The sequence below is a fragment of the Euprymna scolopes genome, chromosome 4, assembly GCF_053919585.1.
Source record: "Euprymna scolopes isolate OS-2025 chromosome 4, ASM5391958v1, whole genome shotgun sequence".
NCBI classification, from domain to species: Eukaryota; Metazoa; Mollusca; class Cephalopoda; order Sepiida; family Sepiolidae; genus Euprymna; species Euprymna scolopes.
Genome location: NC_136485.1, coordinates 65,291,725 through 65,312,020, shown reverse-complemented (window position 1 = coordinate 65,312,020; position 20,296 = coordinate 65,291,725). Strand labels below are relative to the sequence as shown.

General features: G+C 37.5%; 1 protein-coding gene across 1 annotated transcript in view; it reads right to left on the bottom strand.

The window, feature by feature from the left end:
- The window catches only part of LOC145268037 (uncharacterized), an 844,587-nt gene that overhangs the window by 149,505 nt on the left and 674,786 nt on the right, over window positions 1-20,296 (bottom strand). Inside the window, exon 4 of the mRNA XM_080123346.1 lies at window positions 3,026-3,696. Within this exon, the coding sequence (XP_079979472.1) occupies window positions 3,026-3,659 (634 nt within the window). The 5' untranslated portion in view covers window positions 3,660-3,696. The remainder of the gene's footprint in view (window positions 1-3,025; window positions 3,697-20,296) is intronic.

The window sequence follows — 20,296 nt, the reverse complement described above, 5'->3', positions numbered from 1 at the left end:
CAACTTTTTTGACTTCCCTATTTGCTTTAAATGGCGAACGATTGTTGAGTGGTCGACTTCGAGTTCAACAGCCACTATTCGTGTGTTTTTGTGATGATCGGCTTCAATTAAGGCTTTCAAATGTTCATTATCAACTGCAGTCGGCGGGCCGCGACCGTTTTCGTCTTTGAGGTTCTCGTCACCATTGAAAGATTTCTTGAACCACTGTTGTGCCACACGCTCGTTAGTGGTTTGTGAGCTAAACACACCATTGATATCACGAGATGTTACGGCAGCTTTTCGGTCTAATTTGAGCTGGAACAAGAAAATCGTGCGGCTTTGAATTTTATCCATACTGTCGAAAAGCCTGAAAAAAAATGAATGAAGATATTGATGACGTAACGAATAACACAATTTGATAGAGCGGAAAAACGCGCTTCAAAATGATATCTATCTATCTATCTATCTATTTATCTATCTACCTATCTCTCTCTCTCTCTCTCTCTATATATATATATATATATATATATATATATCTATATATATATATATATATATATCAATGCATTAATTCAGAAATCTCTCTATATGAAAGGCAAAATGTGTGTGTGTTTGTGTGTGTGTTTGTTTGTTTTTATGTCTCGCAAAAACTTTTGATACAAGCGACGGATTTTCACCAGATAAGTATCATTTTGACGCTCTATCCAAGGACGATAAATATAAAAACAAATTGGCTAAAAAAAATTAATTCCTTTACCCTCAACGGGACACTTTTCTATAGGAAGGGGTAGCAAAAAATCGTTCCTTTATGACAAGATAGCCAAATACGCATGCGCAAAAAAGGTTCTTTCTTGAATTAGTTTAAAGTTTAAAAAACAGACCTAATTACGTTGACGAGCTCTTACTGTTTAATGACAGTTTAGTAAGTCAATATATATATATATATATATATATATATATATATATATATATATATATATATATATATATATATATACATTGGCTTACTAAACTGTCATTTTGAATTAAACTTAAACAGCGCATCTGTTATGGGGGAAAACTTTCATATTACCTATCACGCCCGACATCGCGTATCTCCTGGCAGGGGCATAAAAAAAATCACCGTTGAAAAAGACCGCATGCGTATTATTTTTTCTTAGTGGCATTATGCCACGTGAGAAAAAGCAGAAAAAACTCTATCTCTCCTGAAAACGTCGAAAAGTTTGATCTATAAATAAATGTTTGTTTATTCTTAAAAAATCTGCATTGAATTGGCTGACTAAACTTACATTTTTAATTTAAACTTAAACAACGCTTTTATCACAGAGAGAACAAACCCCATGACTCGATCTAATAACAAATGGTATTTTCTTATAAATGTATATATAAAACATTATGTTTCCGACTAGAGAGCTGAATGTATTTAACGTACTGACTAAATTGGTAATATTTGAAGACAACAACCTCAGACCTGCAGAGTCTTTGACATATTTTAACATAGCTTGTTTCCTGTGAGTCTAAAGTATGATCCTCTGCAGTTCTAAGAAATCAATCCTCCAAGGCTTTAACTACTCATTCCTTGAGAATGTGATTGATCCATGGCGCTCCTATCGGGTATACTGATAGGACTCACCACGTTTTGGCCAACTGGCGTTCTCCAGGTGATTCGGGGTCGTAGCACAGTGGATAAAGACGATGAGACCCTACTATTCCAGGTGAGCATTGTCTGAAGATGGCGGTTTCAATCCTACCCAAAGCAAGGCAGAGTTGGCCAAAACGTGGTAAGACAACGACGACTATGGAAGGCAGTAATTACTGAGGATACATTTACAAGACTCAGCATTGCTATCCCGAAGAAGCCCAGAGGAATAGTTGGCCGATACGTGGTGAAACAACATCAACTATTAAAATGAGGATAACAGCCCGCAAAAAATAGAATCAATACACAAATTACGAAATTTCGTTTCAAAGAATTAAAAATAATAAAATAATATATAACGAGTCGGGTATTCAAAATAAAGATTTCGACGGGATAGCTGTCAACGCGTTAACAGAAGGTTAAGTTCTGTAGCCCAGAGTGATTAAGTTATGATTATGGCAGATTTTTAAAGGTTGTAGTGTAAAAATTTACGTTAAATGTTCTCGCTCGTGAGCAATCAAGGAACCGAATAAAATAAAGTCATTGCGCTGGATGGTTATACGCGCCGGTCTTTCCATTTTTCTTAATTGTCGCCCTTTTCTCTGTGCGGACCATAATCCTCTCGTGGTTCCTGACCGCCTCGTTTGTTTAGCTATACAAGCAAAGCTACTCGTGCATGAAAACAAAATAGATACTTGTTGATTCCTCAAGGTTTTATTTAGGGAGAGAACGTACTTAGTGAGGGAGAAATTACCTAGCTAGAGTTAATAGCTTCTTAGTTATTTTTCTACCGGGATGGATGTAGTGCAGCTATCAATCGTTCGAAAGATTAACATGGTAGTGCCCTCTCTCGCTCGAATACGGCACCGACGTACTGACTATCGTACATCTTTACAGGCTGTCCCCTAAGCGAGTCATGCTTCAATGCTGACCCGAGGGACGCCTCGGACATTGACAGACGCTTGATCTCGAGATGGAATTAAACGATATGACGATGATGACTTATTTTTTCTAATATGGAAATTGAGAGATGCAGACAGGCAGAAGCGATGGCAAAATCAGTTCAGATCATTATATTCTTAGACCATCCCGTACCGGTTCCAGAAAGAGACTGACTAGAAACTCTACTTTCTCGCTCGAAACGTGACCTCATTTCTATCGTCATATCGTTCGACACCTTTTTTGTTAAAAGAGTCTGAATCCCCCCCTCTTCTTCAATCACGCCAACTATCACTATGTATAGTTTCATTTGCTGCCAGGTTATCCTGACATGCACTACTGTGACTCTCGCCAAAAATTCATATTAGTAAACTTAATCGCTACTTACTGGCGTACGGTTCCAATATATAAAAGTGTCTGGAGAAGTGTGTGTGTGTCTTTGAGAGAGTGTTTTATAGATCAACTTACCGGAGTCGTCTTCAATTTTGGTGCTGGGGGCGCTGATGCTACCTGAACCATTAACAGTCTTTTCTTTGCCGCTGCTGGTCAGGTCTCCTGCCCACAGCGCATACACTTGTTTCTTTTTGCATTCGGCCCTAGTCCGATTGGTAAGTTCATCGTCGTGATTATCAGTGTCGTCATTGACTTCGCTCCCAGTGCCTCCACTGTTTCCATTGCCATCGCCCTTCGCATCTCCTTCTTTTGCTAGCGAGTCGCCGATCACAGCGGACTCTGTGAAAAAAAGCCGCACCTCCACAACAGCGCCGTTTCCATCACCGAATCGTCCCTCTCCTGCGCCGATGCTCCTATTGACGGTTCGTTCGATCTTGTGCAGAACATAGCAAGACCGACCACGCGGCGTAAGCACATTCAGCTGACCGAGCATTTCGATGATATTTGAATAGATTTCGATGTGCCTGGCATCGTCTGTCGACAGTCTGGCATGGTGATCACTTTTATTGCTCTTCAAATCGGGAAAGGAACCTGGGCCAGTGTCGGAGTTATAGCGAGACAGGAATTCGGCAGTCTGAGCCCGAGGCAAAGATATGATCACCAAACTGCAAAGCAGCAGCCCAAGAGAGAAACTGGATGATAGTACCATTACTCTTCGGAGGAGAATCGCAAAAGAAATATAAAATCTGAAAAATAAAAAAGAAGTAAAATTGCATTATATTATGAATATTTGATATATAAATTTAAGTCAGTCTCATTGTGAATCTGTACATTTATTATTTGCACGTTTATCGAGTCTTGAATAAAATCGCTCTCTTGTTATTAAGATATGCCGATAAACTAAGTCGTTCTTATCTCAATAATAATCTATTTTAATATGGTATAATATCAAAAATATACGTTGACACATCGATTCTCGTTAAATCAACGAAGTCAAACAACGTTGAGCCTGGTCATTACCAGCGTAGTTACCATTTTGGAATGCTAGGCACTGTAAGTGAGAAGACCCTGACGCCTTCCTGCAAGAACCGAAAAAAAAAGAAAAGAAAAACAAACTAAAAACAAACAAAAAAACCCGTGAAACTAAACACAAAGCCTACTCTTACTGCGCCTCTCTCAGAATGTATTACCGTCCGGAAATTTTATTCATTCACAACCATATTGGAGAGTAGCAGAAAATGCGTGCGTATGTGTATGTGTGTATGTGGGTGTGTGAGTGTGCGTGTGTTAACGATAGAAAGAGAGAGAGAGAGAGAGAGAGAAGAGGAGAACCGCTTTTACTTCCGGTATAAATTATACACCCCCACACATATTCATGTATATACATCTATATACACACACATATACATATATATATAATTGTATATGCGGGGTGTCCCAACAAAATGTATACACTCTTTAAATTATCTCAACTTGCTACATGTATACGGTATGTCACACTTCTGAGAGATGTTTAGGAATAAAGAATTGCACTTCCAGCAGGATGTAACACTTCCCTACTATCATCATGACGTAAGAGCATATCTTGATAATCACCTGCGAAACAGATTGTTAGGACGAAGACGAAGTATCGAGTACTGTCTACACTCACCGGATTCGACCACCCCCTTGGATTTTTCTCTTTTTTGGGGGTATGTTAAATACAAGGTTCACATCACAAAACAAGCTACAATGAATGAATTAAAAGCAACCATTGAAAGAAAATGTGTCAACTTAGCAATTGAACTGATTAGGAATGTTTTCGATTCAATCAGTGATCGTTGCAAGCTGTTCATGGACCACAATGGCCAATAATTTAAACACTTTCGATAATTTACTGGCTTCTATATTTGTTCACAGTATTCTGATGTATGAAACTTTTCTTTCTTATAATAAATGTTGGTTTTATGGTCATTTAAAGAGTGTATACATTTTATTGATACACCCTGTATCCATCCATCTCTCTCCCCCTCTTTCAAATAAATATATATATATATATATATATATATATATATATATATATATATATACACCCAATAAATTCGTGTTTCTTTTGTGTGTATTGATATTCATATTAAAAACCCTCTCTTCTATTTATTTAAAAAGAAAATACAATTTTCTTATATATGGATTGTGCAATTGCATTCATCTGCAAAAGATCTAGATAATTTGCATATTCTTTTAAACATTCATTTTACTTAATTCCCTATTAGTTTTTCGGTTTTCTTATAGGATGATCATCTGTAGTCAACTATTACGTGTAATTATATTCATGCAGATATTCTAGATGATTTATACTTGTATAATAATTGCGTAAAAGTTTACAGTAAATACAAAATTGTTTCCATATATATTTATGTATACGTATATATTTTTGTTTAATCTATCTATATATCTGTGAAAGTGACCGTGTCTGTCTGTCTGTGTACATTTCTCTACACAATAACTTTGTCAATTTAAAGTCTACAAACTCGAAATTTGATATACAGAGTACTGAGATTCGGGAAAATCTTTAGGATCGGTTTTCGGCCAGAAATTTGGCTGTTAAGGGGTCAGAGTTCAACGATTTGACCTTTGAGAACTCTACCAAACTCCTCCGAGAATTTGGGGTCTAAACACTTGTAATCTGAGATATAGGTTCCTTGGACATGGATCTAACGTAATAAATTGATTTGAGCCCCAAACAATAATTTTTGAGGGGTCATAATAGAGGTCAAATTAAATAAATTTTACCGCTTTTTTTCTATATTTTGTTCAACCCCCCTCCAAACACCCGGTCAACGCCGGGCGTAATTGCTAGTCTATACTCCTATGAATTCGTTTCTCTTTTGTGTGTATTGATATTCATATTAAAAAACCTCTTTTCTATTTATTTAAAAAGAAAATACAATGTTCTTATATATGGGTTGTTGAATTGCATTCACTGACAAAAGATCTAGCTAATTTGCATATTCTTTTAAACATTCATTTTAATTAATTCCCTATTAGTTTTTTTTCGGTTTTCTTATGGAATGATCATATTTAGTTAACTATTACGTGTAATTATATTCATGCAGATATTCTACAAGATTTATACTTGCATAATATTTGCGAAAAAGTGTGCAGTAAGCACAAAATTGTTTCCATATATATTTATCTATATGCATATATTTTTGTTTTTCTATCTATCTATCTATCTATCTATCTATCTGTCTATCTATATGTATATATATGTATATATATATATATATATATATATATAAGTGAAAGTGTCTGTGTGTCTGTGTACATTTCCCTACGCAATAACTCTGTCAATTTTTAGTCTACATACTCGAAATTTGATATACAGGGTACTAAGATTTGGGAAAATCGATGTGATCCATTCTTGGCAAGAAATTTGGCGATTAAGGGGTCAGAGTTCAACGATTTAACCTTTGAGATCTGTACCAAACTCCTTCGACAATTTTGGGTCTACGCACTTGAAATTTTAGATATAGGTTACTTGGACATGGATCTAACTTAATAACTTGATTTGAGCCCAAAACAATAAATTTTAAGAGGTCATGATAGAGGTAAAACTAAAAAAAAAAATTGACCTCTGCGGTCTTTTCCAAATTACTCAGACAATTTATGGTCTAAATATTTGAAATTTTACATAAAGGGTATTCAGAGATAGGGCAAGCTTTTGCATCAGTTTCGGTCGAAAAGTTTTAGTTACAAATATATAAATGTATGTATGTATGTATGTTTGCATGTCTGCCTTAAACTTTCAATATAGGCGACGGAGTTTACCAAGATCAGTATCGTTTTTACACCGTTCTTTTCCTTCTTTGCGTTACAGGGTCGAGCCTGCCTTTCTACTACCACTTTTTTTTTTTGCTCAACATACACATCCAAAAACCCGGGCAATGCCGGGCTGAAATGCTAGTATATCTATAAAAGTGAACGTGTCTGTTTATCTGTGTGCATGTCTGTCTGTGTGTCTGTGTACATTTCCCTACGCAATAACTTTGTCAATTTTAAGTCTACAGACCCGAAATTTGATATACAGGGTACTGAGATTTGGGAAAATCTTCGTGGTCGGTTTATTCGACGGTAAACAGTTACATTTGATCGCTACAAACACAACCATCTGTTTCAGTCAATGAGACTTCGTCAGGCGACCCTTAACCGTTTGAAAAAAAAGAATATGTGTGTGTGTGTATGTGTGTGACTCTGTGTGTGTGTGACAAAAATATGAATCGCTAGAGAGAGAGAGAGAGAGAGAGGGGGAGAGAGAGCAGGGAAGACACACAAATAGAGTCTGTGTTACGGAAGCGAGCGTAACAGACAATATATAAAATAATATGTGGTTTTCATACAACATACATTAAACGAGAAAGGTTGAAAGTGATTAATAGACTTTAGTAAGAGATGTCTCACTTGATGAGCTATTTGTACACCACAGCAAATAAGGGTAAATAAAATGGAAATTAATTTAAAAAAAACATAACTCAGTCCCAAAACCAACGAATATTATAGTATGTATCCGGTGTGATTTAAACATATAAAAAAAAATCCAAGCGAAAACAAAGGTTGATTAATTCAGTTCTGTGATAATGATGGCTAACGATGTTCTATATTGTTAGAAGGTCGTTACTGTCACGTCCCGCGACTGTTTAGATCTCGTATACGTTAGTGTACGCAGCAGACACGCGAGATTTCATTGAAAGCTGACGAAGATGAAAGGACAAGATTTCGATGGAGATTGCGCAAACTTAAGCTAATCAATAATCCCCGCTCACCTCTGCATACGAGATTAATTATAAAAGACGGCGACTCTTTTGTACAGAAATATCATTATGGCTCTATCGATTATCACAGGCAGCTTCGAGTGACAGAATAAAGTGTGAGAAAAAGAAGAGCAGCTTCAAACATCGATAGGATTACAAACATTGTATTGTCTCATATTTTTATGCGCATCATTTGATAAGAGGGACTTTGAAAGAAGCACTGAGATGATTTTTAGAAACCTTTTGAATTTCTTTTTAACACGAGAAATCGATCCCCTCCAGAGAAACGCTTGTGATATGGGGAAATGTATTTGTAATCGAATTCAAATCCATTGCGTTCATCTTTCCAGAATTAATATTTGATGCAAACTCACAAATGCACTTGAATATCTCATAAACTATATTTCCATGCAAGTACATTTCTAATTTGAAGATTATGAAAGGGTATGAGAATCTATATACAAGATAGAACGATAAAATTGTCGCCCTAACAAAAACAAGACTACAGCATTATTTTTATACTTTTATTAAAAAAAAGCAATTAAGGTTACTATGTAGTAAAGTTGACATATTTTCAATGTAGCCGCCTTCAGCCTCAATCACCGCCTTGATACAAATCCGGAACTGGGAGCATGCCTTTTCCACAAGCGCTTGAGATAACTCGACGAATAAGTGGAGAGCACATAAAGCACCTAGAATTTCCAAATGCTCACACAGTTTAGTACTGGCCAGGCTCAACGTGGCGGATGGGGCCGGTCAGGTTGGCTCTTGTGTTATGGGAGGCCATATTGTTGATGTTCTCGGCGTATGGCCAAACGAAATAGTGCACCGGATTCAGGTCAGAGGAGGAGAGGGACACTGAGAGAAAGGTACAAAGCTGTAGCACCCCTTCTGAAGCCAAGCCTGGGTCTCTTTGGACTTGCGGGCTGCCGCCGAATCCTACTGCCACACCTAGGGTCTCCCAGCGGCCACCTGATAGCACCAGCAGATCACCACACTCTTCAGCAGATTCAGGTACACTTTGATGTTGATTTTCAGACCGACTTCGAAGATGTGAGATGGCATGATGTGGCTCTCACTTTAAACAATACCAAAGACCATATACGCGACCAGAAACTTTGTTTTTATCACGCTGGGCACGTCCCTGTTATTCGTATCAATCCAGCGATGCATTTTGAGGGTGCTGGCAATGATCCTGTTGTCATAACTTGGATCGGGAAAGAGCATGAGTTGTATAGAGGTGCATCTCCGATCTCGCTTGTTGAACATTGTGTCACTTTCAGACATGATGGATGCTCTTATCTCTCTTGGGATTTGTACACAACTAACCGACTATTAGATGGTCTGCAACAAAAAAAAAAGAAGAAAACCGGTTTTCATCAAACGGAAATGTAATCATGCCGTCTTTGCTAGGGCGACAATTATATCGTTTCACCCTGTATAGCCTCATGTGCCTTTACGGTAAGATATAACAAAATAATATAAAAAAGGCTTTCGCAATTCTGTGGTTGTAGTTATATGTGAGGTCATTCCAGTCATCTTAGCGGTTTCAGTAAGAAGAGCGTTTACAGAAAATCACGCAAAAAGACACACAATTTAAATATTCTAGACCCTTCTTTTTATTATAGCTATTCGGTTATCCTTTGTGATGAAATTCACCTGGAGAAGTATTTGCCGCGCTGTGTCTATGCGTGGATGTGTACGTATTTAGATACGGTTGGAACTGCTATACTTAAAATATGTATGTAAGTGCATTACATACTTGCCTTGATTGCAACAACTTTGTTTTACAGAGTCTTTTTGTCTGTCTATCTTAATCTGTCCAATCTGCTCATTTGACTCGATGGTCTACTGGCCTTCATCAATTAGCTGTTTTGATACTTTATTGTAATGCACTTTCCTATTCTAGTAGCATCTTTTAACTGACTATACCGTTGTAGAACTTTTATCCTGTTGCTTGCTTTCGTCTTACCTATAGCCTTGGTCTTTTCGAGGGTCAATAGGTATCTACTGTCTTTACAATAATCATATTCCGTTTCTGTTAGCCTCTTACCTCAAGTGACTTCATGCCTTGTGTAAAACAGTTTCTGTAAAAACCACACACACACACACACACACACACACACACACACACACACACACACACTCACAACAACCAACCAAGCAAAAAACAAACAAAAAAAACACACAAAAAACAAACAAACACAAGAACTGATTAAAATCATACCAAGTCGGGGATACGTTCTCAATTATCAGTTTGAGAGGCAAGGCAATATTAAAGCTGGTGTCCTTTTTTCGTCGGACTGAGCCATAGTTTGCGAAGTCTGAGGACATCCATCCTTCCAGGCTTTAATTTATCTCTTTACGAAGAATTTAGTTAATTATTAATCGCATGAGGCGTTTTTGCAAAAGAATCTCACCGGATGAGCTGTTCAAGGAGTTTTGTAATCCAGAGTGAACTTCCTCTAGTGTTCTGGCTTTTCAATCCCCACATAACATTGTGTCTAACCTCATAAGTAGGTAAATGAAAGCGATTATTATATTACTTTGGTTGAGGTTGATGGTAGCCTGTAAATATCAGAGGGAATTGAATGAGATTTAGCTTTAATTATTCGTAAGGGGCCACTTGTAAAATTAGAAAGGAAAATTTTGAACTAATCAGTCAGTAAAGGCAACCGGCAAGAGACATTATGCGGGTGGGTGCATGTGTATGGATTGCCTTTGTTTTTTTACCTGCACCGATGCCTCCGTCTAATCTGACAAGGCAATAAATACCCCCTGTAGGGATAACTGCGCATGTGATTATGAAGCAAGGGTTGCACAATCCCCTACCTCACCTGAATCGGCACTGCTTAAGTCCAGTGGCAAACCGAAGTGCTAGACGACTGGAAACAATGCCGAGATAAGTGGAGAGCACATAAAGCACCTAGAATTTCCAAATGCTCACACAGTTTAGTACTGGCCAGGCTCAACGTTGCTTAACCTCGGTGATCTAACAGAAACAGATATGTCAATGTGATTGTGCCGTATGATCCGTATAAGGAAGTTATTAAGGAAACTTTCCAAGTTTTGTTTCTTTGTGATATTTTAAAGGAAGTTTAGGGGCTATGATATAAACACAACCTCCCATTTGAAGATTCAAATATTTCAGATTTTCATTGAATTGGGTCCATAACCATTTGCAACCAATTAAACTAGCTTCCATGAATTTCAATTTTCTCCTTATGACCCTTTAAATTTAAACCTTTAATTTTAAACATTTTCTAGAATCAAAATCACATATAGCATTTTGATTCAACGTTGGAATAAGGATTCTAGACATAAGCTTTAGTAGCATTAAATCTTGATTTTAATTTTAGAAATGTTGCAAAACTGTTCTATTCGGAGAAATTTCTGTTGACCGAATATTCTTTTTTTATTTTTTATTTTTTTTATAAACTTAAAAGTTACAAAAACGAACTAAAAATGTTTTATGGGATTTAAATTTCAATATTTCGTAAAGGCGTCTGATCAATTTAATTGCGAACCCGATTTTCATATAGCGTATATTCATTTATTAAGTTATCTTTCCAAATATATAAATATTTTTCTCACAAGGATAATGAGCGAAATATATATATATATATATATATATATATATATATATATATATATATATATATAATCGAATTCCCGGATAGTACCGTTCAGGGTCAGCTAGTTTTGTCTTGATTTTAAAAACAGATATGTCTTGTGTTCATTTTTACCAAACATACACCGTGAGTATTTAACACTGATAAATGGCATGATGTATGAGAATATGATTGAAGAGCACGGTGCTTCTAATCTGATAGAATCTGTCTCTGTGCCAAACTCTTTAGTCAATATAATTTATTTAGTCTGAGAGTCTTGCGCAATATACTGATATCAAGTCCTTTCATCAAAACCCAGTAAAGACAAACGACATGACTATTTTTGTAGCTCTTATGCGTATCCTGCAGGAGAAAAACGGGTTCGCCCTAAGTCGTTATCTTAGTCTTAATATGAGGCACACATAGTCGAGTAGGTTGTCTAAACCAATTATAAGAAAGTCGTGCTGACGTTTTATCCTCTCAACATTTACGAAGCTGTTAAAAGTTTATACACTTTAGAGTGTAATATCTAGAATATTAAAATTGATACTATTACCGTTTTTGAACCAGATAAAATTGACCAAGTCAGAGTAAGCTTAGAGTTAGGTGGGGGGGGGTTAAAATTGGGTTAGGGTTAATTTAAGGCAAGTGTTGGGTAAGGTTCGTGTTAGGGTACAAAAATAAAACAGTTAAGTATTTTTCCCGTGTAATAGTTGTACGAGTACCTTGAGGTGTTCCAACAAGAATCTATTGATTAATATGAGGGCAGTTTAATCATGAAATACTAATATATTATCATACTAAATCTGAGTCAATCAATGTCTGTTTTCCTATGTCTTTTTAAAAAAATATATTTTAAATAAGAAAAAACATGTAAAAATATTCCTTAGTCAGGAATTGAGTTACATTTGAAACTATTGTTTTATTGCTTTATTCTCTTACATAATATCTAATTTATTTGGCATAGATATAAGATAAAGAGTCGAAAAATACGTTCGAATCGAATATCGTCATCCAAAGAGAAAAACTTCGCCACCTGTCTATTTAAACTTCTTATCTATGACATCATATCCTGATACGTAGATTATTTAACTTTTAATGTATTTTTTTCATTCTTTTTAATTTTATTTTATGCGGAAAAGGTTGCTACGTTATTTTAACAAACCACCGCCCAATATTGCTAGACTCATACCCTTCATAGTCACTGCTAGTTTTGCTAATGTTCAAGAGTAACTAAGTAACACTAAATGTTATTTCCATCATACGTATTTTAAACGATTAATTTTATACAATTAATCGAACCTAAGGTGCCATTAAGGGTTAATATTGTTCCTGACATATTAGTAAGTAACTTTAAACAATAGCTCCGATTGAACTCGACAGACTCATCATCAACCATTATATCCAGTGGGGTGTTGGGCAGCAACAAAACCCCTTTACCTCTGCTTATCCTGAGCCAGCCTAGCCAGTGAACTCCAAGAATATTTCATAGCATAGCTTTTCTCTCCCTTTCCATCGTTCTTCTCCGAGTCTCTCTAGGCCTTCATCCCCTCCTTTTGCCATTTGTGGTCCAGTGCAGTGCTATTCATGCGAGTGATTGTAAGAGAACCCGACCAATCCACCCCAATCGCCGTTTTCTGATGATTAAGTCCATATCTTCTTGATGGCATCTCCTTAGTAGGTCTTTATTGGAGATCTTAGGTTAGAGTATTATCAGTATTTGTCGAAGGCAGGCTGTGTGGTAGGATCTAAGTTTGATGAAATCTGCTTCCGTCGTTCTCCATTCCGATCCATAGAGGAGTGTTGATACTACGCAGTTCTGATAAATTTTGAACTTGGTGTTGGTGTTGTATTGCGTAGATCTCCAGATGTTGCTCATTCCCCTAAACATGCTCCTTGCCTTGCTCAGCCTGTTTTGTATGTCCTCCCTTGTGCCGCCCTCGGGTTAGATGATGCTGCCCAAGTAGGTGAAGCTGTCTGTTTGCGCAATTCCTTTCCACTCACCTGAACTGAAGTTGGTCTATTCACGGTCAGTGTCATTATCTCTGTCTTCTTGGTACTAATATTGAGTCCAACTTGTGGCCCAAATGTCTGCAACCTGCTGGTTTTCTCTTGCATATGTTGGTGTGTATGGAACAGTAGTGCCAGATCGTCGGCAAAATCCAGATCTTCGAGAATATAGAAAAGATTCCATCGAATCCTCCTTGAGGAACCTTCTGTTGTCCTTCTCATAACCCAATCGATGGCCAGGTTAAAAAGAACTGCTGACATCACACACCCCTACCTGGCACTCGTTTTAACGTCAAAAAACGTGTTGCTGTACCCGACCGAGCATCTAAAGTTATTGTAGAAGCTCTTGACCAGGTGAATCATCTTGGACGTGGTACCATAGTGCCGTGGGCTGTCTCTGTGGATACTGTCAAAGGCTTTTTCAAGGTCAACAAAGTTCACATATAGTTATTTATGCCACTCTGTACACTGTTCAATTATATTCTGGAGTGCGAAGATCTGGTCTGTACATCCTCGTTGTTTTCTGAACCCTGCCTGTTCTTTTCTCAGTTTGTCGTCCACAACATTGGACATTCTTGTTATGATGATCTTGGCCAGGATCTTACTTGGCACGGAGAGGAGAATGATCGATCTCCAGTTGTTGCAGTCGTTTAACGCCTTTTTTTTTCGGGATCTTGACAATTACACATTTGTTCCAGTTATCAGGAACTTTCTCACCGTCCCATGTTGCTGTGAACAGTAGTAGTAGGATTTTGGTTGCAAGCTCAGGGTCTATCCTGAATAGCTCTACATTAAGATTGTCTGGACCTGGTGACTTGCTATTCTTTAGGGTCTAGATGGCAGTTATGATTTTCCCTGCCGTTGGGGGGGGGGGTCAGTGTTAATATCCAGTTCCTTTTCAGCTTCTGGAATGTCAGCGATTTCCTCAGGTGTTGGTCGATTGAGGACTTCCCGAAAGTGTTTATCCGATCTCTCTTCTTGTTCTTTTTCAGTTGTCAGCAGTTTTTCCTGCTTGTGTATATATATATATATATATATATATATATGTATATATATATATATATATATATATATATATATATATATATATATATATGTGTGTGTGTGTGTGTGTGTGTGTGTGTGTGAAAAAGTATATACATGATTTCTGTAAAAATCCTATATTAAAAAATACGATGTTACTGATTTTTTCTGTAGGGTTTCATAAGAAAATTAGATACTGTGTGTAAAGGATTGGATTTTTAGAAATTAATATATTGTTTACTCCCTTTAAAGTTCCCGCACACTTGCTTGGTGATCTTATACAGTTTCCCTCGTTCACCTTGTGCTGCCGTCTCCATTGCCTTAGCTGCAAGTTGTTCTATGGCCTCTCTCTTGTCTCGGCGTGCAAATGTCTTCACTTTTTTACTACTCATACTATTGCTGCTGTTACTACTACTACTATTACTACTACTACTACTACTACTACTACTACTTTGTTTAATATTTTTCTAAATACAAACAACATATAAAGGCTAGCAAGAGGTGCAAAACTTATCAATTATTTTCCCTAAAACTAAGAAGTAAAGAAACAATTCATCGACTTAATATTAACAAGACTTCAATAATTATTATCAAGAATATAAATTTACTGTAATCCGATGAATATTTGCTATTTTTTTAACTGCAGGTAGAGAGATGCAACATTTCGTGGATGGGACAACTGACAGTTCGGGACATAATAGGTTGGCGACTCTCTTTCGAACCCTGTTAAGGAGTGAGAGACTAGTAGCATATGTACCAGTCCAAATGTGACAACAATACTCCATTCATGAGCGAATTGGTGCCTTGTAGAAGTACAGGATACTTTCAGGCGTAAGTATTTTTCTAGCTCGAGAGAGAGAGAGAGAGAGAGAGAGAGAGAGAGAGAGAGAGAGCGTTGGCCAAGATGAAAGTGTAGTATCTGTTCCAGCAGATACTGGAAGCAAAGACCCTATGTGGGGGCGACCCTATGTGGGGGCGACCCCACAGATAAGACCTTGGTCAATGTAGGGGCAACCCTTCACACCAATTGTCACTATCCAGCTCCCCTACTCCCCGGGGAGTTGGTCCCCATTTCCCCTTCACTCCTCACATTAAAAATCGGCCTTGTGCCTAATTTGCTCGGTGGAGGATCAAATAAATACTGCCCACCTTCTTCTCAACAGCCGTGGCAATGCCCTCAATGTATCTGTTCCAACTCATGTTCCCTGTGAATGTTAAGCCGATGAGTTTGAATGAAGTACATTCAGGTAACGTATCTTTAGCCGTAGCTATTTGTGGTTGGGAAGGTGACTTGTAATTATCAAAGGAAACAAGCTTAGTCTTGGCAGCATTGAATGTTACCATCCATTTATGTCCCCATTCCACTACAGACTGGAAGAAGAGGTCCAGTCTGTAGCGGAATGGTCACATTGCCTTGAATATGTGTTTATTCGCTTTTCCCTCGTGACCGTTGCACTATTTCGGCCTTTTATTACCTTTCGGCGATGACGGGCAAGATTTTCATATCCAGTTGATTCTAAAATTTAGTGCTGCTGCGCCTGATATGCCCATTATCAAGTATAGCGAGAATGTGGAAGTTGTGTGTGACCTTTGCACTATGAGGTGTGTTGAGCGCGTGCTGCCATTGAGATTGTGAAGTGGAGCTCTGGCTATATACAGGAAACTTACGTACGGAGCAGAAAGCAGATACAGAACAGGTCAAGCAGCCTATATAACCGTGTATGCTACCGATGCATTTTATGCATATAACCAGTTTGTCACTCGACAACTTCGCCCTGATAGAACATTGGACAAGTTTGTTTTTTTTTAGCTGCGACGCCTACCCCAGTTGGCTGGGGGGATCGTTGCCTGAATATTGGTTAACGTTCGCATTCGTTTATGGACTACCGCAACATGACAGACACATATTACGTGCTTCGTCCAGGATGGAAACTATGAATGCGGAACAACTGTTGACCCGAACTAGAGCTGTTATGACTAACAACGAAGGCCCTGGAGAACTGGCTGCCATTACCTCCGCCAGACGAACACCTTCAGAATTAACAGTACGATTCGAATCAGATTTTTGAGAAATTGCAGCGTCAAATTTTGGAGAACAATAAAGTGCAATTCGAGTCGGACATTTTTTTTTTTAAATCGTCGCCTTTCAAAGAACTTAAAATGCAATTCTGTCGACTTGTATCTAAAAAGTCGCTGCTTTTAAATGAAGAATTTAAAATGAAATTCGGTTGTATTTGCTGAAATGAAAAACGTTGCCGCTTTCATATGCTTGGAATTTCTAGAGGGAAAAACTCGCCTTTGAATGAAGAAGTTAAAATGGAATTCGGTTGGATTTTCTAGAAAAAGTCGTCGCACTAAAATGAAGAATTTAAAATTCGATTCTTTTTTTTCTGGAATCCTCGCTTTTAAATGAAGAACTGGAAATGCGATTCAGTTGTATTATATAAAAAGAGTCATCAATTTTAAGTGTGTGATAGCTGTGTTTGGCCATGTAGCCGTGGGCTAGCTGTGTCTGACCGCGTAACGTGGGCTAGCTGTGTCTGACCGCGTAACGTGGGCTAGCTGTGTCTGGCCGCGTAACGTGGGCTAGCTGTGTCTGGCCGCGTAACGTGAGCTAGCTGGGTCTGGCCTATAGCGTGAGCTAGATGTGTCTGGCCGTTTAGCCCCAATTCTGAAAAGGAGTCCCCGACAAAGACACAAAGACGGATACTACCTCCCTGCCCTTTTTGTGATCATAAAATCAGAGGGAAGTGTAGGAAAATTGTAGTGTGCATGATTAGCGTGGGTGTCATTCGCTTAAGAAAAGAAAAGAAAAAAGTTTTAAACTCAAAATCTGACCGACACAAAACAAAAACGTGTCTTATGCAAATTGAGACGCGGTCGGCTTTGACAGAAAAGGCCAGCATTTCTTCAGTTGGGGACGATTCTTTTTTCGGCTCAACGTCGGTACGGTGTATTTTGCAATCTGGTGTCAATTGAAGAAAGCTTGTTTGCGATAACGTCGAAAAGGGAACAGGACAGATTTTTGTGATGTGTGATTCGACGTGGCGAACGTGGAGATCTACAAATTTATCCTCTGTTTCTTTAACCCAAACATCCAACGATTAGTCACAAATTTTTATTTAAAACATTATAAAACAAATTTCTTCCGTTGATACGTACAAGGAAAATATAATTTTACATTTGAAATTTTTGAGAGAATTATTAAAATCGCATTAAATATTTTTTTGTAATTATAATGTTGAAAATATTGAATGCACAATGCTAATTATAATATCATTGGTTCGAGAAATTATTTCGTAATGTTCCTGGAATATTGAAGAATTGTTTAATTGTTAACAGTACGATGATTTATTTTTATGTAAAAAAAAAAAAACGCAAAAATAAATTAATGCTATTTTTGTGCTTCAAACTTTATTAAAAGTGTTTATTTGTTTGCAGAAAATAATACACTTTCACTAAGATTAAAAAATAATGCGTTAATTATATTCTCTGATCATTTATTTATAAATTAATTAAATTATTAATAAATCCTGGAAATTTAATTAAAATTTGTGGATATCCTGAATTTTGGCGGATTTCTAAGTGAAGAGAGGGATCAAAATGTATATACGTATTGGGGATCGGCTATTCATTTTGTACGTATTAAGCATTAACACTTGATAGATATTTGACTGCTGCCCACCACAGCATTGTGTGACACAATGGTCTAGAAAGTCGGGTGTCATGCAAGCTCCCCTAAAGGAGGGACACTCTTGCCTAGCAAAAATTGCCTGAGAATTCCGGTATCAGTAAAAAATGAAGTTACTCCACCTGAAAGCCGAGTGGCAAGACCTGGGAGAGTGGACCTCCTGGGTGATACCCAAACGGTATACCTCAGTCCGACAGGTACTGGGCCAGTTCCTGGCCTCACACGCATTCTTGGTACTTTTCTACCCAGTCTCCAAGCAACAGTGGCAGAAGGGAAACTCAACCCATAATAAATGGGACATTAAAACTTGGTATGTCTTCAATTTTGTTGAGAAATTTATGTCTTGACGAGGCCGCAATCTACTTTAGATGTGACAGACGGTTGCGTGAGCGCGATCGACACATCTTTTTGCAATCTTACGGCTCGCGCCTATAAATGTTTCAGCGAGATGCTTAGAATATTTAACTTCTATGGTAAAACGGTGTGTTTTCTAAGCAATGGTGTTAATATTATAAATCAAAAGGGTATTCATCTGGTCAACTAAGCTACCTCAAATACAGGGTGCCCCCATAAAAAAAAACAAAAGAGGCCATCTAGAACATATGCTGTAGAACGGAGAAAAAAAGAGAAAAAGGCCCCAAACCCTAGTGTTTTGATGTGATGTTTTGAATATAATAAACTAGTTATGACCAACGTTTCATTTAATTCGGAAAAACAGTAAGAAACGGGGGTCTAATTAGAGCTGGAGCCCGTTTTTTATGGGCCACCCTGTATAAGTTGACAACAAAAAAAAAAACAAAAATAATAAATAAACAACAACAAAGCGATCATAAAACAACCAGTCGAAATAATCAAACGATTAAGTCACTGAAAATCAAACAACTGCAAAATGTTTTTCGATTGTCAAGTTTGGTTTTGTTTATAGGAAGCAGCACTTTACAAGAATTCTCGTTAGAATAAAACTAAGTTTCGCGAAAAAAGAACGTTGCTTGGCGTGATGCACATTAGCCAATTTCTTTCCCATGGGATGAAAGAAGTTTAATTTGGTTGACTGAAGGTAAAAACATTATTTCACAAAAGAAAATAAAGTATTGCTTTCGAAGGAAACAAAAACAGGTTCAGTTCAGTTTGTAGATGGATGGTCGTCTATTTCCCGAGATACGAATAGAAGCAAACGGACAATTTCCACTTCAATAAATCGATGGAAGCTGAAGCAGAAAATCCTCTGAAGGTCGAAGTGATGAAACAACAAAAAATAATTAACAAAACATTTGTTTAGTGTGTGTTTATAAAATCTAAAAGAGATAGTGTGTTACGTGTATTTTAGTTTTGATTAGTTACTAAGGTATTTATAAAAGTGTTTAGGTGTGTACCGGCCCAGTAGTCATCTCATTGCCGATGGAATTCTCTGTCTATATAAGAGCCAAGTACATCCTAGGGTGGTGTACTGTTGCCACATCTGGGCAGGAGCTGCTCGGAGAACTCTACCATGTCTTAACAAATTTTAAAACTGACTTCGAAACCAATCTCAGCTCTATTGTTATTTTCATGACAGGTGATCGTCTGAGTTTCAATCTATGGCAGCCCTTGCCAAACTTTTACAAAAACCACTCGCCTTGCTACAACTACTATCTACAATTCATCCCCAACTCTATCTGTGCCTAAATTTAAATGCAGATCCCATGATCAAAGCGTCTTTCCTCGCCCGTGAACCTCTCTTCCGCTGATCTGCTTTTTAGCTGACTACATTACGGTCGTCTTCAAGTCCAATGTAAACAAGTTCTTGTTGAGTCAGACCTTAAATAATCAATTTCCACCATAAACGATTACTACGCTTTTGCCGCGACGACCACCGTACACGTATTAATCCTTATCCTCAAGTAGCGCCCGACCCTTGATAAATGGTTTATCTCCTGTAAAAAAAAAAATGATGGATACATTGTGAATATCGATTGGATAGGTAAAAATATCATACACCCTTGTGTGAAATCTCACATTTCCTAGAACGGCGGAAGAGAACAAACGTTGTGCCCCCGCCCCATATATATATATATATATATATATATATATATATATATATATAATATATATATATATAGAGAGAGAGAGAGAGAGAGAGAGAGAGAGAGAGAGAAAGAGAGAGAGATTGAGATATTGGTGATCGGCGGTTAAAGTCTTGTGCTTTTTTACTAGGGAGTCATCATTTATTAAGACTCATGGT